The sequence below is a fragment of the Mauremys reevesii genome, linkage group 4, assembly GCF_016161935.1.
Source record: "Mauremys reevesii isolate NIE-2019 linkage group 4, ASM1616193v1, whole genome shotgun sequence".
NCBI lineage: Eukaryota > Metazoa > Chordata > Testudines > Geoemydidae > Mauremys > Mauremys reevesii.
The window spans coordinates 16409624-16432867 of NC_052626.1; the positions used below are offsets into that span (position 1 = coordinate 16409624).

Genomic DNA, 23244 nt, shown 5'->3' on the forward strand with positions numbered 1-23244 from the left:
TTCAATTTATGTGATCTTCAGCCCTGCCAGATTCTATTATACTGAATCTTATTTTAAATTATTAAGCTGGAGGACAAACCTATATGCTGTCTTGTATGTCTTAACTGAAGCTGGAGCAGGAGCTAAGCAGACTATAGTGAGCAGACACTAACGACAAATAGTGTGCCATTACTTTCTGACAAGAAAATGTCAAGAATATCAACTTCACGTGTTATATATGTTGGTTGACTGGAACATACGAATAATTTTCAAAATTGGCTTGAAACCTGTATGTTGCACTTGGGGTTTGTACATCTTTTTCCTTTTGTAGGTTTGCTTTACCATTCACAACATTGCTTTTTTTGTGGTTTATTTTTTTATTTTTAATGTATTTAATTCTGTCAGTTTCATAGTTCTTAATGCAAATGCCTAAAACCAGAAGATACAGTAAATGGTGAATGAGTACAGAAGCATTTAGAAAGATCACGAGAGCCATTTCATTTTTGTCAAAGTATTATATTTTAAACAGAAACTTGCTGTGTATCACAATGTGTCTTAACTCAGGAAATGATACCAAGCATATGAGACAAAGCAGCTCCTAATTCAGAGTATTTCTTCTGCTCAGCAAAAGCCCAGTTTTCAGCAAGTCTAATGAGCTGGGATAGATGGGGAGGTAGTCGTGCTGATGGGGGGTACATGCATGTTGAAAGTGGCATAAAGGACTTTGGCTGTCCTCTTTTTGTGAAACTGCTCATTTGAGCATTAATGCCCCATCCCACTCAAGCCTCAGAAACAGCTGTGTTCTTCAGTGATGGCACACTACAATATTCTAGCCTTCCCTGGTTAAATGAGACTGCAGAAGGAGCCAGTATCTGTAGCCATGGCAGCCAGTAATTTATTGTTCCATATGGTTGGTGTGGCAGCAGCTGCTCTGTTTTAAGGAGGTCAGGGCATCAGGGCATTTAAAAAAAAACCCACTGTAAAATCTTTCTTCAGTGCTCTGTACAGTACAGTAATAGCTAGGGGTCTCTGTGGAGGTAATGACATCACCAGCCAAGAGACACAAATTACTTTTTTTAAAAATTGAAGACGTTATTCTCTTAGGAAAATAAGTTGACACAATGTATCTCTGTGTGTGATGATTTTAGTTCTCCAGTTTTCACTTCTGGTGTTTGGTGATAGTACATATTAATTAATGAGCCTGATCCTCCTGCTTAAATTGGGATTAATTCTGCTGAAGTCAGTGGAGTCCCACTACTGTAAGATCAGTGGAAGGAAGAGGAGAATCAGGCCCAGTGTCTTTCCAGTGCATCATATATATGTTTTTTCTGTATTATTTTTGGCTTGCTCTGAGAACTGCAGTACTCATACTACTGTGAAATAAACATGCTTTATGAACACTAGCACCGTACAGAAATACAGCCTGTGGAGTACTCAGTCTCTCATTATTGTGAAGTGCATTAGAATGACTCCTTATGTTTAGGGTTGCAGTTTACAATTAGGGGTTCCACCAGTAAGAATCCTTTTTTTTTTCTTCATTATGGGAACATTTGTAATTAAAATGACACTGGAATGTTTACCGTGGTACTTAGTGTAGCAGTGATTGTATTGTTTAGCGTGAGCGCATGCATTATTTCTTCTAAAACAAAGGCCAGCACATTGGGAGTGCCTTCTGGGCGTATTTTATAGCTTGATTCTCACTGGGGATGGGCAAGGCTTCAGGGTATTCTTTGGGGGGCATGGTGTTGATCATTAACATGTGGCAACAAGTCTCATTTTTGGATAGAGTGTTAATTGCAATAATCACACTGTTTTCAAATAAAGAGCTTTAATGTCTTATCTACTGCTTTTCTAATATGTGAATACAGGGTAACAGATATTTTACCAGCAACCTTCATTTATCTAACCTATTGATATTGTTACTGCATTCTCATGTCTGTGTGCATCTAAATTGGTACTCTAGATTAGAAATCAGTGATTAACAGTATAATACACATATTCAGATATTAGGAAGGTTGTATAACTCACATGGGGCAGCATAAAGAGGAAGTCGGACACAGAATAAGATTTGTAGATGTGCTTACAAATGTTTTCTCTCTATATCGAAGGATCCTTTAGAACTTCTAGGGAGTAAATACATTCTCTGGGTTAACGGTACCATCTTCTTCCATGATGTTGGTAATCATGAAGTGCACCAGACAGTAGTTGTAAAAGAATAGCGTTGTATTCCAAATCACTCTGTGGGTGCAAGCGCATAGACTCTGCCTTTGAAATGTTGTCTGGACATCAGCTTGGTTAGATACACTGAAAACAGGTTCACTTTGGACTGCCCCAGTTGTTCGAGTATCCTGAAAATATTCCGAAGTGCTGCAAAGAAGACTCTCAGCTGAACGCCCGTCTCTTGAATTTATAATTTCTTCTCTGTCAGATAATGAAGACTAAAACTCTCCACTCATTCTCTGGGGTTTCACTTCCTACTGTAGAATAGTCAGATTTAGTGTCCTTTTTAAATTGAAGAACAACTTCTTTGTACGCTAAAGAATGCCAGAATCAATGGATGAGTAGAGTGAAAGAAGCATCTTACTCTAAATGAATGCTTAGCTCTGGAGGTCTGCATCTCTATTAATGAAACTTAGACTCCATTCACAGGTATGCCAGGGAACCTGTGTGAGCAGAATTTAGGTACCAGGCAAGTCATTCTCTCTATAGCTGGGTATATCTGTATGAGGAGAGGGGACACAAAGCAGCCAGAACTAGGTTAAAAAAATTGAGAACAGTGTTCATAGCAATAAGAAAACAGGATTTCAAATGACTAACTTAGCACTTGAGTGGCAAAATAATACACTCATCTCTGATCTCCAAATGTGTTTCTGCTGTCCTTTCCCCCGCTATGCAGTACTTTCAAAAATATGCTCAAGTTCAGCTTCCAGCATTTCTTACTTTCAGCTCATGTAAGATCCTTTTGTTTTTTGATGTTGTCTAGTTTAAGATTAGATACAAGATGTTAAAACCATGCTGATGTAATCTCGGCACATTAATGTAAATCTGGAATCACCTCACTGAAATAAAAGGAAGTGAGGTGATTCCAGATTTACACTGGTGCAATTAGGAACAAAATCTGGCGCACTGAATCTGTCCCTCTCACCATAACAGAAAAGAGGAGGGGCCAGCAATGGGTAGGAATGTTTTGGCCGCTTTCAGAGCATGTGGCAAAGGCAATCTATTTTATAGGGCCTCTGGGGAGAGCTAAGAAGGGCTTTGGGTGGATATGGGATGGAGTTTTGCTATTGTGCTTATTAGCTTGCCTTTTTTCTAAGGGCTTGTCTACATGGGGAGTTATTCTGATTAGCTGTTCCTAAATTAATTATTCCTGATTAATTGTATTCCAGATAAGCTTAATCCATTTTGGAAATGGATTAAATGTATTCAAAATAAGACACTATTATTTTGGGATAAGAGCATTCACACATGGAGTTAATCAGGAATAGCTAAACCTCTTTAAAAACACACCCTACCTTATTCCACATCAACTTTCATGTCTAGACAATCCTTTATTGTATGGAGCTGCTAGGTGATAGTTTTACTGAATGTTCATGTTAATGCTGTTAAACTGTGTGTAGGGCTTGTTCATAGACGTTCTTTTATATTTTTAAATTGAAAAGATAAAATAAATACATAGTGTGATAACATTAGCAAACTTGTTCTCCTGGCTAGAGAACAAGTGAATGCAGCCTGTGTCAAGCTGACCTTGTGTTTTTACATTTACAGTGTAACTTTCCTAATAATCACCAACACCTTTTTTTTCTTTTTTCCAGATTAAGACCCTTGATTTCTACACAACTAGCTAAAAAGGCTGCAACTGAAGAGGTATGTGAAGTTTTCCACCTCTCCCAGAACCCTTCTACACAACTGCAATCTGAAAATTGACTTAACTCATAATACAATACTTAACACTTGATTATGGCAACTACCACAAACCTCAGTGGACTGGCATGACGTTTCCTTCTGGTGTTGTCTGGACCAGTGATCTGCTAGGCCACTCCAATCCTTGACTCTGGGAGCCAGCCTTACCCTGCTCTACTATGAGAACCTCCACTCCTGGGCTGTTCATGTACAGCCTCTGGCATGTAAGCTGCTCCCAGCTACTTGCAAGCGAATGACACTAGTCAATATTTCCGGTCCCAGACACAACTCTAGGAACCTCCATCTTGCAGTGTCCAGTTATGCCTGCTGGACACGGCAAGCTTATATAAGTTTGTCAGTTGAACGAAGAAATTGATATGTACCAGGCTTGTTATCCCAAGGGAAGTCTCTGACACGCTTCAAACCAAATGCACTGCTTCAGGTAGAATAAACAGATTTATTAACTATAAAGGTAGATTTAAGTGATTATAAGTCAAAGCAGAACAAGTCAGATTTGGTCAAATGAAATAAAAGCAAAACACATTCTAAGCTGATTTTAAACACTTTCAATGTCCTTAAAAACTTAGATGCTTCTCACCACAGGCTGGCTCTTCAGCCAGGCTCTCTCCTTTGATCAGTGGGTCAGTTGCTTGGTGGTGGTGGTGTCTGTAGATGTGAGTGGGAGAGAGAGAGAGAGCATGGCAAAATGCCTCTCCCTTTTATCATGTCCTTTCTTTCCTCTTGGCTTTGCTCCCCCACCCCCCTTCAGAGTCAGGTGAGCATGACCTCATTGCAGTCGAAAACTGACCAAAGGAAGGGGGTGACTCCCTCGAGGGTCTAACAGATTCTTTTGTTGCTGCCTAAGCCAGTGTCCATTGTTCCTGTGAGGCTGGGCTGGGTTTGTCACATCCACGCCCTGATGAGGTGTGAACTGCCCCTCTGCTCCTGGAGAGTTTTTGCATGGGCTTGCTTTAAGCCATGAGGATACATCTTCAGCCTCATAACTATATACATGAAATTATAACCTGTACCCTTACTATAACATTACTGTAACAACCATGCTCAGTGCATTATGATCCTTCCAAAGACACCCAACATGACAAACTTTGCATTGGATACCACACAATCATTTTATAAAGATGAACATGAGGGTGTAGGGTGTTTTCCCCGAGGTCCAGAGCATCACAACCGGATTCTGATCTCTGTTATGGGAATGTAAATTCCGAGTCAAAGAGATAAGGATTGGTCCTTCTGGTCAGGCCAGTGGAATCATTGCAAAGATGATGCTCTCTGTTTTCCAGTTGGAATTATTTGCTTTTACAAAAATAGGGATTCAGAATGGAAGGGTGAGTGAAACTGTGAACACAAACCTCTCAATAAACCAGGTAAATATTAATATTTAATATATTCAAGAGGAATTCCAGTTTGGGGAGAGGGGAAATAACACCCATATGCTTTTAAAAAAACGAACAAATTGAGTAAGAGAGCAGTGACGGGGAGTAAGCAGAGATTGTCCCTACTCCCTCACAGAGCTGAACTGGCACACAGGAGGAAGTAATCAACTCCTGTTGAGGACCAATGGTAGATGACTTCCCCCATGGAGCAAGCAGGTAGCCAGGGAGAGAATTGTGATTCTGGTGTCATGTTTCCCTCCCTCGTCTGCTCCTGGGGCAGAGGAAAAAGTGACAGCTCACCCTAAATAATGAAACTTAATATTTATGTATTTTGGTTTGAGATTGTAATATTGCAGAGGAAGAGTTGTTAATAATTGTGACCATATTCACAATACTCATTTTGGTAGTGTTCTCTCTCTCTCTCACACACACACACACCCACGCATTCTCATTCTCTCTCTCTCAAAATGTGGGTCATGATTCCTGTCACTAACTCCTCCAAACTGAACCATAGACTCTCTGTAGATAGTAATTCCATGCTCTAATAATAAGAATATAGCAGTAGGGATATATTAGCGACCATGTGACCATGATGGTGATAGTGACTGTGAAATGCTCAGGGAGATTAGAGAGGCTATTAAAATAAAAAACTCAGTAATAATGGGGGATTTCAACTATCCCCATATTGACTGGGTACATGTAACCTTAGGATGGGATGCAGAAAGTTTCTTGACACCTTAAATGACTGCTTCTTGGAGCAGCTAGTCCTGGAACCCACAAGAGGAGAGGCAATTCCTGATTTAGTCCGAAGTGAAGCACAGGATCTGGTCCAAGAGGTGAATATAGCTGGACCCCTTGGTAATAGTGACCATAATATAATTAAATTTAACATCCCTGTGGTGAGGAAAACACCACAGCAGCCCAACACAGAAGCATTTAATTTCAGAAAGGAGAACTACAGAAAAATGAAGAGGTTAGTGAAGCAGAAATTAAAAGGTACAGTGTAAAAAGTGAAATCCCTGTAAGCTGCATGGAAACTTTTTAAAGGCACCATAATAGAGGCTCAACTTAAATGTATACCCCAAATTAAAAAACGTAGTGTGAGAACCAAAAAAGTGCCACTGTAGCTAAACAACAAAGTAAAAAAAGCAATGAGAGGCAAAAAGACATCCTTTAAAAAGTGGAAGTTAAATCCTAGTGAGGAAAATAGAAAGAAGCATAAACTGCCAAATGAAGTGTAAAGATATAGTTAGGAAGGCCAAAAAAAGAATTTGAAGAACAGCTAGCCAAAGTCTCAAAAAGTAATAGCAAAAATTTTGTAAGTACATCAGAAGCAGGAATCCTGCTAAACAACTAGTGGAGCCACTAGACAATTAAGATACTAAAGGAGCACTCAAGGACGATAAGGCCATTGCAGAGAAACTAAATGAATTCTTTGCATCAGTCTTCATGGCTGAGGATGTGAGGGAGATTCCCAAACCTGAGCCATTCTTTTTAGGTGACAAATCTGAGGAACTGTCCCAGATTGAGGTGTCATTAGAGGAGATTGGTAAACAAATTGGTGAACTAAACAGCAATAAGTCACCAGGACCAGATGATATTCACCCAAGAGTTCTGAAGGAACTCAAATGGGAAATTGCAGAGTCATTAAGAAAGGGATAGATAATAAGACAGAAAATATCATATTGCCTTTATATAAATCCATGGTACACTCGCATCTTGAATACTGTGTGCAGTTGTGGTTGCCTCATCTCAAAAAAGGTATATTGGAATTGGAAAAGGTTCAAAAACGGGCAACAAAAATGATTGGGGGTATGAAACAGCTTCCGTATGAGAAGAGATTAATAAAATTGGGACTTTTCAGCTTGGAAAAGAGATGATTAAGGGGGGATATGATAGAGGTCTATAAAATTATGACTGGTGTGGAGAAAGTAAATAAGGAAGTGTTGTTTACTCCTACTCTGAACACAAGAACTAGGGGTCACCAAATGAAATTAATAGGCAGCAGGTTTAAAACAAACAAAAGGAAGTATTTCTTCACACAGTGCACAGTCAACCTGTGGAATTCCTTGCCAGAGGATGTTGTGAGGGCCAAGAGTGTAACAGGGTTCAAAAAAGAACTAGAAAAATTCATGGCGGATAGGTCCATCAATGGCCATTAGCCAAGATGGGCAGGGATGGTGTCCCTAGCCTCTGTTTGCCAGAAGCTGAGAATAGATCACTTGATGATTACCTGTTCATTCCCTCTGGGGCACCTGGCATTTTCCACTGTCAGAAGACAGGATACTGGGCTAGATGGACCTTTGGTATGACCCAGTATGGCCGTTCTTATGTTCTCCTCCTTCACACTCTGTCTCTGTGAAATACATTTACACATGTGTATACACATACAGTAAATTAAAATTGTTGTTCATATTCGGAGACTAAACTACTACATAACAATGTAGCATCTATGTTGCTAATTCACAAACTGAGTCAGCCATTCATCTTTTTTTATATAAATGTGTGAAATCTGACACCATTTTGAAAATGTTCTAGTTAACGTTCATTTAACATGTTTCCACAACCATTCATGCCCCCATAAAAAAAAATGTGAGAGTTTAAAAGCCATACTAAAGTTCAAATTTTCTGGAGACTGATTCAGGAAGTTTGGTGAAAGGAATTGTTTGACACCTTTGTTTAAAAATGATTAAAACATTAATTTTCAGAAACAGTTTGATATAATGCCTGGGGAAATACATTTTCACTTTTTATGCTGTGCTCATTAGAAAAACCTGCACATTTTTAGAGCTGTAACAGCCTGGAAATGGACATGATAATTAGAAGAAGGTCATATTTTAATTAGGATGGTGCAATTTTAATAAACAATGAATCAGTTGTAGCTCCTTTATATTCATCCATTCTTTAGTGAAAATTTTTAGAGCAGATGGAAACTTTTAGCATAAAAATTAGTATAAATTAAGATGATGTTTTTCCTGACACTGTTGTCTATTACTTCTTGTGCCTAAAACCCCTGGAGTTGTCAGTTTGATAATTCTATATGGGAAAAGTGGTGATGGGTGAAACATGATAAACTGAAAGGAAAGGAATTCAAATCTAAATAACATTAAGATTTATTTCTACATAGAGATTGTGTTCTATGTGATTTGGACACCCAGTCCCTGTTAAAATTAATGGGTGTGCAGTACCCAATCAATGAGCTATTGGTGGAATCTCCTTGGTGACTTTGCCCTGGTCTACACTACAAACGTACATCAGTCTAATGAAATTTATATAATCCACAGCCCTGAGCAACGCAGTTATACCGACCAAACTCCCGGTGCACACAGTGCTGTGTTGACAGGAGGGCTTATTGGGGATGAGGAGTGCCTACGCTGATAGGAGAAGATCTCCTATTGGCATAGAGCGCATCTTCACTAAGCGCCAGAGCAGTGCAGCTGCACTTCTGTAAGTGTAGACAAGCCCTTAGAAAATCTAAGATGGAATCTTTAGTTTGCCTGTGTGATCAGCTTGATTTCTCACAGGTTTGGGTGGAATTTGATGTTTGAGTAATTAGACGGTGAGCTTTTCAGGATAGGGGCTTTCCGTTACGATATGTTCATACAGTGCCTAGGACAATGGGACCCTGATTTTGTTTGGGGCCTCTAAGAGTTACTGTAGCACAAATAAATAAGAGAGGGATTGCCATACTGAATCAGATCCTGTCTTCAGGAGCGGCTTACACAGAAGGTGCAAAAAACCTTCCTCCTAACTTCTACTTTGTCTTAAGCCTCGTGCTTAATATCCCTTCCAACGTGGTTTCACATTAACTATTACAACTGCGGATATTCTTGTTTTCATATAAATAGCTAATGCCTTTCTGAATCTTGCTATGGTTTTGGCCTTAATGGCCTGATGTGGCAATAAGTTCCACAGTTTAATTGCACATTGTGTGAAGGAGTGTTTCCTTTTATCAGTTTTGAATTTGCCGCCTTTTAATTCATTTGAATGTCCCGTTCTGGTTTAAAGAGACAGGAAGAATAAAAGTTCCCAGTCCGACTTCTCCATACCATACACCATTTTACATACTTCTAACATGTCCCCTCTTCTTCATCTTCTTTTGAATGTAAACAGTCCCAATCTTTTCAGTCTTTCCTGGTGATGACTAGTGGCAAGTAATATATACATTCTCAGTTCTGCAAGAGGGGTATATACTTGCCCCTGGAAATTTCCACTACATGCATCCGATGAAGTGGGTATTCACCCACGAAAGCTCATGCTCCAAAACGTCTGTTAGTCTATAAGGTGCCACAAGACTCTTTGCTGCTTTTACAGTTCTGCAAGAGTTAATCATACTGCGCCAGATTCTCTGGTGCACTAACACTGGAGCTATCTTCTGGACAAAAGGGAAAATCCCTCATCAGAGAGTTGCTGGAGACAGCACAGCTGCCTCCTCTGCCAGCTTCCCCCCGTAAAGGGTAGAAGAGGGAGGGGCCTGGAAGGGCGGAGCTCCACTGCTGCAGGGGGAAGTACTCCAGTAGCCTCAATTAGAGCAAGGCCCCTCCTGCTCTGGCTTAGGGTCAGGTGGCGCTGAATCAGGGAGCTGAAGCCAATGTCACATGGCTGCTACTTTCCACAGCTCAGACATAAGAGAACCAGCGACAGTGTCTTCTTTTTCTTTTCACTTGGTCTCCATTTCCCTGCTGTGTTTTCCTCCCTCCCTGCTTGCTCCATTGCACATGCTCTTTTCCCACTTGGACCCCCTTTCTCCTTCTCATCATCTCGACAAATGCCTCCTTGTTGCCTAATCCTCAGCTTCTTCTGCATGTGCTTTCCTGATGCTTGGTCACCATCTCTGCTCCTTGGAATTTCTCCCCAGCTGCTAGGTCCTTTTACCCTCTCCTACCCTGGAGGTACTGCCTCGCTGTCCCATTCCCAGAGGACAACTTAGCCCCGTCATCAGGGCATTCACGTGCAATGTGGGAGACCCAGGTTCAAGTCCCTGCTCCAATTCCTGTAGAATATTGATCCAAAGTGGAACAGCTCCAACAAGAGAGATTGGGAGCCTGACCTCAGTATAGCCAGTAAGACTGGTGGTCAGGGTACTCACCTGAAATGTGGGAGGCTTGAGTTCAAGTCCCTACTCCAAACCTGGCAGAGCAGGGACTTGAAACCAAATCACCCACATCCCCGGTGAGTGCCCTGACCACCAGGCAATTGGCTGCTCTGGCATGGGTCCCTCTCTCTGTTTCGGGTTCATCCCAGTGCTGAATGGGAAAAATGTTGAAAATCTCAAAATTCTTCACCGGATGAGGAAACCATTTCCTGCTGGGTTCCTCTTAGCACCTTGCTGAGCTGGGGCCTTAGCAGCAATAAGACAGACTCCTCATTTCTGAAAAAGTTTAGACATCTCTGGCAACAGAGAGGACAGACCAGCACCGTGTGAACAGTTAGCTCTCTGTTGGCATGTGCTCTCGGGGCCACCAGTTCCCAACCCGCTGTTCTGATAACCTAGAGGTACCAGTCCGTGTAGCCAATGTGTTATTCTATTACACTATTAACAGTGTTGTCTAATGAGAATTATTGTCACGCTCTTGATTCTGCTCCAAGAAAATCCAGCCTGATGTGTCAAAACTAATACACATCAGTTTTTTCTGATATCAGAGTACATTTTGCTCTCATTAAGGTGATAATAGCGTTGCCATTGTGTAATAGCCCTTATTTGAACCAAACGTAATGAAGGAAAACACTGCAAGCTTCCCCACAGAGCTCTGCCAAATCACCTTAAGCTAGTTTTACCTTGCACTTGTGAGAGGGTTGTTTTTCATTTACTCTCTCTGTTTCACTTTGAGTATTTTTCTGGCTTTGAAATACTTGAAAATGAACATTTCCCTCTCATTAACATTCACAGTACTTTCCACTGTGGACGTTGAATGTTCCCCAGAAGATTTCAGCTTCTTAGGCTGGGCTTTGGCTTTGTTTGAGGACAGTAGTGCCAGCTGCTCTGGCCCTTTCATTTGGAGATGTTAAGGGGAAAGAGTTGGCTACAAGGAATGGTATACTTTAGTGTCCCCCGTCTTGTTCCCAGGTGACCTTTCCAGAGTCGCAGACAGAAGGGCCAGAGCTTGAAAAACCAGAGAACGTTCTGGTAGAGAGTGGACCGGTGTCATATAACCACGATGAAGAAGCTGAAGAAGAAGAAATAGAAGAAGAGGATGATCACTGCATGAGTGCACTTCAGTTAATGGGAGGAAATGGTAGGTCTTGATTTTAGATAGTGGAACCTATTGACTGGGCACAATTGTGAAAACACAGAAATTACCAGACCAACTTCTGTTCTTTGTGAAGGACTCTCTATTCCAGGGGTTCTCAAACTTCATTGCACCACGACCCCTTTCTGACAACAAAAATTACTACACAACCCCAGGAGTGGGGACCGAAGCCTGAGCCCACCCTGGGGCCAAAACCATAGTCCAAGGTCTTCAGCCCCAGGCGAGGGGCCTGTAACCCTTAGCCCCGCCACCAAGGGCTGAAGTCCTCAGGCTTGGGCTTTGGCTCTGGGGCCCAGTAAGTCTAATGCCAGCCCTGGCGTTAGACCCACTTCGGGGTCCCAACCCACAGTTTGAGAACCGCTGCTTTATTCTTAAGGAGCTATTGGAGAAATAAAAAATATTAGCTATTTTTGAAGAAAAAAAAAAAAAGGCCACAGCAGTGTTAGCTTGAGGTACCAGATGAAATGTGAACACCCAAAGTGGTGATGGATATGATCAGAATAGTGCTAATCGGTGTGGTGCTGGACTGTGCAGGGCTGGTATCGAGGTCCTTTCCACAGCGTGTCTGGGGTAGGGGTGCATATGTATCCCTGCACAGCGTCTCTGCCCATTCATCCCCTGCACAGCCCCTGGGTGAGGCTTAGGTGGTACAGTGAGCCTTGCACAGGCCCCTCCTCGCTGCTGGGGGTTTAACCCCACATGCAATATAATTCAGCATACATTTAAAAATGCTTTCTCCTCTTTAATCATGAAAAGGTAACTCTAGCAAACAGCTAAACATAATGCCAGACGCTGAGAGCAAGGCTTTGGCTCACGGTGATTCTTACTTCAGTAAATACATTTTTTTAATTTGCTTTCAGTAAAAACTTGATTTCCAAATTACATTTTTCTTTAACAGTTCTAGCTGCTGATCTGTGAAACCGCAGCACTCTGGATGTGCAGATCCCTCTGCTCCATCTCTTCACCCCTGTCCCCTAATTCCTCCCATGCAGCAGTCCTCCTAGAGGCTCATGTACTCCTGCAGCAAGAAGCAGGATTTATCCCTTAATGCCACAGTGCAACTTCCTGGAGGGCTTCCCATAGCAAAATCCTGGGACCCTAGCTGTAGGATACTGGCTTGTCTACACCTGGGTTATTCCCGAATAGCTACTCCACTTTAAATTCACGTCCTGCCTTATTCTGGAATAACTCTCCGGTGTAGTAGACAAGCCCTAAGAACTTGGTGCTCCAGCTCAATATTAGATGAGACTTCAAACATCATCTCTGGGTTAAATGTCATGAGAAATGAGGACTTTACCGAACATATTGTGATACGGGAATCACAGCCAGTGTATTCTACTCACTAAACCACATGTGTATTAATGTCTATGGGTGGGATTCACAAAGAGAATTTAGGCTGAGCATCGGTGTGTCTACGTTTACGTGTCCGCTACCAAGTGGAATTCACGACCCAGAGTTAGGTACCTAGGCTCCCTGTGTGATGCACAGGAACAGTAAGGGGCCTAAAAAGGGGTTTCACAGAAGCCAGCACCTTGAGCAGGGAGCTGCCTACGCTAGCCAGCAGGAAATGCTGATGAGAAGGGTGGGGCCTAAGCCCCGCCCCTCAAAGGGAGATGGCCGCCTACCTCCACTCCAGATTCACAGCTGTGGACCCTGGCCTGGAGTTACGGACGCGTAAGCTAGGTTAGTCCTTTCTTCAGGAAAGATGAGGAGGTGGTGTTGAGGCTATCGGGGTAAGCAACGTGTTAGAGCGTGGACCTGGGATGGAAAACCTGTGTTCAGATCCCCACGCTGATTTATTTGGAACAGAGGCTTGAATGTGGGTTTCCTACATCCCACGTGTTTGCCCCAGCCACTGGGTTATGGGGCATTCTGGAGAGCATGTGTCTCAATCTCAAGCTGTTCCACTTTGTGTAAATAATTATATATTCATTGGGCCAGAGAAGGGGTGTGTGTGGCTCTATAAACCAGTGGTTAGGGCACTAACCTGGGAGGTGCCAAACCTGCATTCAGGTCCCTGCTCCGCATCAGGCAGAGTGAGGATTTGAACCTGCCTCTCCCACATGCTGCTTGAGTGCTGTAACTGCTGGATTATTACATAAAAGGGGAGGATGGGGCATCACCACGGACTTCTCTGGCAATGGTTTGCATGGGGCCCAATCTGCTCCAAGGCAGCCTCTGAGCACATCTACCAAGCTGGCCCCGCAACGTGATAGGCGGTGAACGCCTAGTTTGTGGATCCTGCTGGAGCTTAGGCACCGAGTTGCTCAGTGGTGTCAAGCCTGAGGTGGCTGTGTGCATGCAGAAATGTAGGTGTCCAGGGGACTTTACCAGTGGAAACCTAGGCCCCTACAGGGCGAGGCAGCAGCTTGAGCCGGGTTTTTGAGAATGTAAATATTGGACTTGCATGCCTAAGTGGCAGTTAGGTGCCTAAACCCCCCTTGTGACTCACAACTTTTATGTTAACCAGAAGCCATCATTTAAGCAGGTTTCTGTATTGACAGGAAACATTGATACCCTCCCTGCAGTGGTATTTCATAGTTGGACATGGCTGGATTGATCCTTTATTTGAAACTTCCTGTTAAATTTTAAACTTTGGATGTATGCAAAAATTATCTTAAACTAGAATGATGCATTATGCTAAAGCAAAGTGGGAAGAAGGTTTGTGCTGGAGCGTTGATTTAGTGTTTAAGCCTCCCCATCACTATTAATTCAGCTGCAGACTTTGCTGAAGCTTTTTTGTAATATCTATGGATTGATCATAAAGGAATGTGTTGTTTTTAGATTGATTTCTGACTGGAAAATAATTTCCGAACCAAAGGAAAAACACTTTGTCACTAGTGTTTATTAGGATTATGTTCCCAAGAAAGTGCACCCATGTGGGTGGGTGGATCCATGTTTAAAAATAGTAGTAATAAAGCCTGCAAAGTAGTTTAAAGGTCACTGAGCTTTTTTCCCCTTTATGTTACTATTTTTAAACCATTCTGAGAACATTGCACTACCCTCTGTCTGGTTCTGTACTGCATCTGAAAGAGCTGAGTGTTTGCGTTATTAAGAAAAATAAGTTAGGAATGTTTCCAGAATTAAAATTGAGGTGTTCAGAATGGACTGTCAGCAAAAGAACTGCTTTGTTTGTCTACTCGTGGGTCTTAGACCTCCTTGATAAGTGGAGGGGAACTGCAGGAGAGTCAGGTGATGAACTTCGCCCTTTCTGTACAAATCACCGTGGATTACATTTGTTTCTTCTGCAGAGCATTCACTGGCTTGTGTCCCTGCATGAAACCCTGCACCACATCTCCCCACATTGATGGTGGAAGACAGATTAAATTTACTAAACAGTCACATATAATAGTAAAAGTTAGGGTCCGTTTTGCAACAAAGAGATTTTTGTCTGGTTAATTTGTGAAATACGCAGAAAAGAAATTGGTATATCCAGAAGCATGTACAAACTTTTTGTTTTTTCCCTAGACCTCAGCAATCCGCACTGCTCTGAAATAGCTGTACACAGAAAGGATTCTGGGTAATGATTGGTAAAGAGACACAATTGGCCATTTAGGGTATGTTTACACTGCAGTTGAGACACCTGCAGCTGACTCGGGTTCAGGCTGCTGGGCTATTTAATTGTGGTGTAGACGTTCTGGCTCAGGCTGCAGCCTGAGCTCTGAAACCCTCCCATCTCACAGGGTCCTAGAGCCTGGGCTCCAGCCCAAGCCCAGAAGTCTACATTGCAATTAAACATTCCCATTGCCCCTGCCTCGTGAGCCTGAGTCAGCTGCCATGGGTTTTAATTCCAGTGTAGACATACACTTAGAGTTTCTGCTTGTAGTGGTACTGGATACGGGACTTCTGAAGCCAGATGTCCTAGTTGAAGTTCGTTATTGGGTGACATTTTGCTTCTTGGGAATCTTCGGGCACAGAAGGGTGTTCTGGAGCTGCCTTTGAGCCTGGGTAGGTTCCGTTTACAAATCCTTGAATGATTTAAACAAATAGTTTGTTTTCTTGGCGCTCATGCTTAGTTAATTGTACTCCTTGTAATGCACGTTGCTATTTATCTATCATGTTCCAATTTACTTTTGACAATCAAGTTTGATCTTGTTAGCCTCTAAACTAAATATTTCGCATGTCCGTGTGCCAAGTCTCCTTGAAATTAGGGTGCTAAGGCTCCATATAGAACCTTTCTTAATAAGTGCAGTGATAAACATATACCTCTAGGTTCACAAGTATTTTTGAGTTTATTAAGGAGAGCATATAGCAGATTTTCTCCTTAGTCTTAAGAAAATGTATGGGTTTGTTTGGTTTATTAAAAACGTACTGATTCGTTACGCAGCATAGAGACTGCTTGAATTTATAGTTTGACAACTGTAATATTTTCATTGCACTTTTCTTATTCTCTGGAACATTTTCTTTTCTATAAACCTTTTTCTCTGTATGTTTCAGATTACGGCTGTGATATGGACGATGACGACGGTTATTAGTCCTGTGTGCTTCCAAAGGAGATGTAGTAATTTTGTGATTCCAATGACTTTATGAATGGTGAAAGAAGCTGTCTGTGATCAGCAGACATACTGAACAATCCTGACTTTTGTAAAGAGAATTTTAGTTGTGTTGATTCTGGTCAGTTTACATTGACATAACCCAGCAATAGAGTTTGGGTTTATCGTACTTGAAATTTTTTTTGGATCATGTTTTGAGGAAGGAATTAATGGAAGTAATGTTTCCAGAGAACAAAGAAAAATAGCCTGTATGGAGAGTATGTTGTGGTTAGAAACTATACGTCTCATATATGATCCTGCTTCAGGCATGCTACTGAAAAGGAATGTATAGAAGAGGAATAAATTATAAAGTAAGTAAAACCTCCGCATAAATCTTTGAACTATACCAGCATTAATTCTCTCATAATACTATAATGAGAAAAATGGATAATCTAATCTTTATTATTAATGTGACTCTGCCATTGTATACAAGCTTCCTTACTTGATACGCTCCCAAAAGTAAATACATTAAGGAAAAAGATAGAATTCTATGGCAGTATCTCTTTAAATTAAATTAATCCTCAGAAGCTAAATAGGTGCTTACGTACGTTAATAATAGAATTGTGTGTTCCTCAAGAGATGCTGACAGTAGAAGAGAACATTGTCACAGAAGGGTGGTTTCTACTGCTCTGTAAATGCTGAAGAAGTATTTGTGGAAAAAATGGTTAGATAAAGGCAAAGCATCTATGGGGAAAGCAGGAGAGACACTGCTGAGGCCAAGTTCATTGTAGTGACTATACTGCTGTAGTATGATGATGGAGGTTGGTGCAGTAGGGTGACTATTGCTACCGTTAGTGACCTGCTGCATTCTGGCTGGGTTTGGGAACAGACCTGCTCTGTGATGCAGCCACACAGAGAACAGCCTGTCTCTAAAGGTCTAGGGGGGTTTAAATAAAAAAGCTGAGCTTTTTGTGTAAATAAGCTAGTTTCTGGTTTGACTGAAGTTTAATTTAATTTATTTAACTTTTTTATTGGTAAATTAAATGTCACACATTGGGCAACCTGATTGGCTCAGCTTGACTTTCATTTTGTACAGTAACTAAGTGTTATTGCCAGGCCTCAGGCCTCCGAGATCCTACACTTCAATGCACTAATCTTTCCGATCCCAAACTCAATAGAACAACTCATCTGAATTCTAGCTCTATGGGTTAAAATCAGGCCTGGTGTTGGCAGATTTAGCTCCATTGACTCTTACCTCCCTCTGCCCCCACCTTTAGGGCCTGATCCAAAGCTCACTGAAGTCTGCCGAAAGACTCCAGTGAACATTAATATGCTTTGGATCAAGACCTTAATGATGTTGGGAGCCACAGGAGTTCTGACATTTTTGTCTTTCTCACCTGGCTGTTGATGGTGAAGGAAGCTACACCATCTGCCAGAACCAGCCCAGCTTAGGGAAGGTTAGTTACACATCTCATAGCAAAACAGTCTTCCCTGAGCGGGGCTGCTACAGGTCTGACTCTGAATCTACTCTCTACTCACACAGGTGAGGAGCACCCCGTTTATTATAAGGCAGAGCACTCATCACACGAACACCATCCTCCTCTTCCCTCAACTCTGACCAGTATGTGTCTGCTAGATATTTTGGAGCCCGGTTTCTGCAATGGCTCTGAGACTGCATGTGCTGTTGCAGAGTTTGGGTAACAAAATTAATCGTCCGGCATGTGGAAAGCCAAAACCCTTTTTGAAGCAGGCTTTGGATTGTCTGTAGAGGCTGGACTTTGGAAAGATTTTTGAGGTTGGAAAGAGGAGATTTAGTGTAATTCTTACGGGAAAAGCTGGTACTCTATAAGAAAAGCTACAGATGTGTTCTGGCTGCTTTGGTAGCCACACAAATGCTGCTCTGAGAATTCAGTTATGGAGTTAAACCTTTCTATCTGCACCAGAATGCAAAATCACTCTGTTACATGATGATAATTTGAAAAATATCAACCAGGTGCATTATGCCTCTGCAAATCTATGGTATACCTACCTAGGCCAGTTAGCTTGAATGTGGATATTGCAGCACTCTGCCCAAGAGAAGTATTGTAAGTGCCCGTATTCCCAGTATATTCTCAAAATCTGGATTTTACTCTAAAGGTACAAATTATTGTATACACAGGAAATAAACATGCATAGTGACTTCTGGAGGGTAGAATACCCTCCTGTCTCAAAGGTGTAGTGTCGGCTCTTGAAGAAGCCACTAAGATGAATTCTTTATTGCTGAGATTCTCTCTCACATTTTTTGGTGTAGATTTGCATAATGTTTTACCCCACCCAGCGGAATGCTAAACCAGCTGCCAGGGCAGGGTCTCATTCGATTGGGGAGCTGGACGCACAGTGGAGTCCACTACATTCGAAACAGACAAATAGGAAATGAGAATTTCAGTAATGGGTTGGGTTTCTGGAAGCTTTATTTGCCAAACTGGAGGCCGGGGTGCTTCTCCATTTAGGAGGAGAAAATAGTTGCAGGGGTTTTGAGTGCTCTCATAGGATTCAGTCAGAACATGCTGTCTCACAGTCTACCGTAAAGCACTTAGAGAGGACAAAAAGACCACCAGTTCCGTAGCATCCCAGCATTGCTAGTGAATTTAGTTCTATATGCTCTTGTATAGGAGCCTAAATGAAAAGGGAAGGGCGTGGTGTTAAATAGGGAGAATATAAAGATGTTCAAACCAGTTGCATACATTTTGAATTTGCTGGTGACTAGCTGGGATTTTTATAATTTTCCTTCCTTTGTGATTTAACTAAGCTCAGGAAATGTAAACAGATTAGAAGATGTTAGTTTCTGTTTTTATAACCACTCATGGAAATGTAAAAAGGTTAAGGTAGCATTAACTCTGTTTACTACTGTTGATGTATCATAGTGACCTTGCAGAAAACGTTTTGCTGTATTGTAGCCTGGATTCCCTTGGAGTAATTTGGACCCTGCTTTATTCAGGATTCTAATTATAATGAAAAGAGATTATAAGGCTTCAGCATTTGTTGTTCTTAGATCTTTGTACTAGAATCCACGTGAGCTACATATCTGTAAAAAGCATAAATGTCTCTTGCTGCAAGTCACTTTATTTGACAGGGAAAACCCTCCAGCTGTTGCATTGTGTTTGCCATGAAGCCTCTTTAACACACACTACTATTGTGGGAATAAAATATGAAAGAGGAATAATGAAAGTAACAAGATTGTTCACCATGAGAATTGCATTTTCTGTGTCTTAATCTTGTATGACGTTCTTTTAAAGTCACTATGTTCAATTCAGAGATCTTAAATGGTGCCAGACAGCCTTATGTTGTGGGTTACATGTTCATCTAAAAAGTTCTTACCATACTGATGGCTTGTCTGTATTCTCTTTGGATTGTATTGAAACTCTCGTTCACAGATGTATGCTCTTAATGTGTCCTTTGCCCAATAAGTGTACTATTTTTTATTTGTGTATTGAGTCTACACATTTGATTGTTAGTGCCAAGAGAATTACATATGCTTACATTGAACAGTTGTATCTTCTTTACACAACCACAGTATGAGCCATGTTCAGCTTTTTTATTGTAATATATTGCTGTAAATAAATCCAAAACAAAACCCTTGCCTATCTCATCTTTTATGATGTATTTGTGCAAATTTCTGATTCCTTCATCTCTCGATTCTTATGAATGTTTGCTTTTGATTGCTTTTTTGTGTGATTGGTTGTAGTGGACAAAATCTGTAATTTAGTGCCGCCTTTTGTTTCTAAAATGGAGGGCATTTCTAATCAGGCAAATGTGTTTTACATAGTATTGTTCCACTGATTATCTATAAGTGTAGATAGCTCTGTAAACTGCATAATATTAACAAGATCTTTCTATTAAATCATGTAATTTTAGTGCAAATAGGAACAATATGGTATGTTTGCTCAATAGGAGTGTTATTCTGATGCTCATTTTTGAAGAGCTGTATCTTGACAAACAAGATGTGCATTGACTTCAAAATCATTCTATTGTATCAACACCTGTATACCACAGCTTGGGGGTAAAATCCCCATCTACCCTCCTACTCTTATTATTTGCTGAGTTTTGAATGTAGAAGCTAAGCCTGGACCCGGAGGAACATCTGCTACTGAGGTGGAGTGAAAAGTAATAAGGTGCCCAGTAATATGAAAAGCAATGCTTTAAAAGTGCATTAAGCACACACTGTCTCATTCCAAAATGAGCAAACATACCTATAGTGAATTAGATGCAAGGGGCTTTTACACACTGTAAAAGCAGCAAAGAGTCCTGTGGCACCTTATAGACTAACAGACGTTTTGGAGCATGAGCTTTCGTGGGTGAATACCCACTTCTTTGGATGCATGCATCCGACCAAGTGGGTATTCACTCACGAAAGATCATGCTCCAAAACATCTGTTAGTCTATAAGGTGCCACAGGACTCTTTGCTGCTTTTACAGTTCCAGACTAACACGGCTACCTCTCTGATACTTTACACACTGGTTACTGCAGATTCCAGTATACTGCTATGCTCCATCAGTAAAAGTTGGTTTCTCTGGTGAGTAACCCCTCTTCATTTTCTGTCATTAACTTTCTTTTGCCATCCTCATGGAAATTTAAGCTCCCTTTTCTTACTATGGGAACCTGTACAACTGAGCTCCTACAAAACTCTGCTCACTTTTGCTCACTTTTCTACTTTCCCCAAGCTGCACAGTTTACCAATGTTGGTGGTGTCCAATTCTTGCCTCTGGGCCTACTTCCCTAGAATCCTCCCTATCTTTTCCACTAGGTTCCTCCTTAATACATCTCCTCCAAAAGGTCTGCAAACCGCTTCCGCCCCCAGCATGCAAAGTACAGCAAATGCAAACAACAAATATGGATTTAAAACTGCAAATGCTCAACTTCACAATAATCACGTTACATCCATTCCTTCTGTACATGTTCTGTTTAGGTTGTAAGGTCTTGTCTTTAAAATATGAAAATGTTTTCAAGCTCTTCTCCCTACATCTCCTAAATTAGAGGGTATTTCCCATTCCTTTTATTTAAAACAAAATCCCACAAATGGGTAAAAAAGTTCTTCTCCCATCAGGAAGTTAACCTCTGCTGAGTTCTTTGCAAACTTTTATAAAGCTTTGAGTTGCAGCTGTGAGGCCACTGAACGTTTACTTATAGATTCATGTATTTTAAGGACAGAATGGATCATTGTGAGCATCTAATTTGACCTGTATAACAGAGGCCATACAATTTCACCCAGAAATTCCTTCATTAGGCCCAACATCTTGCTTTCCTTACATAGCATCACTGGAAACAGTGCTCCTTGTCAAGCAATAACTAGCATTGTCAAATCCAAACATTCACAAACCATGAACGAGCTCCTCCCCACCAAAAAATCATGAGATTAGCTTAAAAACCATAAGACTAAAAAATAAATTGGGAGTGGATTTATTTGCCTTCTGATTTTTTCTAAGAGTCTTAGGTTTCATATTTTCAAGCTTTTTTCTGCAGGCATGAGAGGCTAGAAACTTTTTTTAAATAAAAATGAAAGTTGAGATTCTCATCTGATCACATGACTCCAGGAGCTGAGGCTTTAAAATACCAGATACTATGAGATTCATGATAAAATCATGAGAGTTGGCAACAAGGTATCATGTCTAACACCAGGATGTGGTGGCAGTCTGTATCTACGTGGCTCTAGTGAAACTGCAGTTAGAACAATGTAGATTTCTGTGTTCCGCAATACAAGAAAGATGTTGACAAATTAGAGGAAATTCAGACAAAGACAATAAAAAAAATAGCACCAAACTTTGTGCTTGCCAAACAAGTGATCTTCATTGTTCTGTGAGGAAGGTAAGTAGCATGGTACTTATTTTACAGGTCAGAAATACAAAGGAGAGAGGTTACAACTTGACATGAAACACAGATGAGAAACATTGTTAGTTTTCTAATTTAGGAATTTGTCTCCTAGTACTGCATTAAGGCCAGTATCATGCATCTCCTTCAAAATTAAAAGATTGAAGGGACTGGTCATGGGGAGAGATTAAAATATTTATAGCTTCACTGGACAGCTACGCAGGGGAAGATGATGAGATCTACATGTATTTGACTAGAGAAAACACCAAGCAGGGAAAAGAGTTGTTTAGGTGGTCTGGTAGATTGTAATTAGGAGTAAAGGAGTAAAACTGATCAAAGAAATTCAGGCTGAAGATCAGGAAACGTTTCAGAACAGTGAATTCCACTAGCCAATGGAAGAGTTGGAGCCTAATGGACTAGTCCTACTTTCCATTGTTCAGTCACAACTCAGCTGGACAAAGCACTCAACATACAACATGGGTGCAACACAGGAATGGACCCAGTAGGCTATCCTATCTGTGAAATCCAGTTCATTTTTATTGCAATCGTGAAATGGAAATACTCAGCTGTACCAACTTTTAGGATATCCTCTCTCTTTTAATCAGGCTGCAGCAGCGTTTCTAACTTGACCCTTAGGCTTCCTACAGTTTTGTACAACTAATTAATTGTTTCAAGCATTTCCAGTTATGTGCTTTTGTGTACCAATCTCTCTCTTCTTTCCCCACTCCCTATTTAAATTCCCTTTCCCCCCCTTGAACAGGAATGAAATCTGCTAGACTTTCAGAAGAACACCACTTTAATTTCTCAGTCGCTTGGATTTTTATAACCAATCTGACTGGTTAAAAAGTTGGGCACATGACCAAGCCTAGGGTTGTGGTATCGTCCGCCCAACGAGCAGTAGCTCACAATGGAGAATAATTCTCTACCTCTATCATGGATGGCTGATGCAAACCTCCTCAAGCAGTCCAGCATATATTGTAATTGTCAGGTTCCCCTCAAAATACCACCCTGGAGACAGGAGCATCCTCCTTCATGTAGGTCCCCTCTTCAGTCTCAGGCTTGGTCTAGACCTAAAACTTAGGTCGACCTAGCTACATTGCTCAGGGCAGTGAACAATTTTGTGGCCTGTCCAATGAAGTTAGGTAGACCTAATCCTCACTGTAGATGCAGCTAGGCTGCCGGAAGAATTCTTCCATCAACATAGCTATTGCCTCTCAAAAGGGTGGATTTCCTACAGCGACAGAAAAACCCTTCCATCACTGTGGCAAGTGTCTACACCACAGCGGCATAGCTGGAGTACCACAGCTGTGCCACTACAGTGCTTGTAGCGCAGACACGCTCTAAAAACCAAGGCAGACTGGCTGGCTTTTCTTGCAAAGGTGATAATGGAAACGGTGGAG

The 23244-nt window shown here is 41.3% G+C and overlaps 1 protein-coding gene across 5 annotated transcripts in view; it reads left to right on the forward strand.

Moving 5' to 3' along the window:
- The window catches only part of BRF1 (BRF1 RNA polymerase III transcription initiation factor subunit), a 219292-nt gene extending 199680 nt beyond the window's left edge, over positions 1-19612 (forward strand). For 3 of the 5 annotated variants that reach the window (XM_039534921.1, XM_039534922.1, XM_039534925.1), the window contains 4 exons: positions 3795-3846; positions 11344-11512; positions 15354-15475; positions 15965-19612. In XM_039534921.1, the coding sequence (XP_039390855.1) occupies positions 3795-3846; positions 11344-11512; positions 15354-15469 (337 nt within the window). In that variant the 3' untranslated portion in view covers positions 15470-15475; positions 15965-19612. The remainder of the gene's footprint in view (positions 1-3794; positions 3847-11343; positions 11513-15353; positions 15476-15964) is intronic. The other 2 variants (XM_039534923.1, XM_039534924.1) reach the window with 1 other exon arrangement.
- The last annotated feature ends 3632 nt before the right edge of the window (positions 19613-23244 follow it).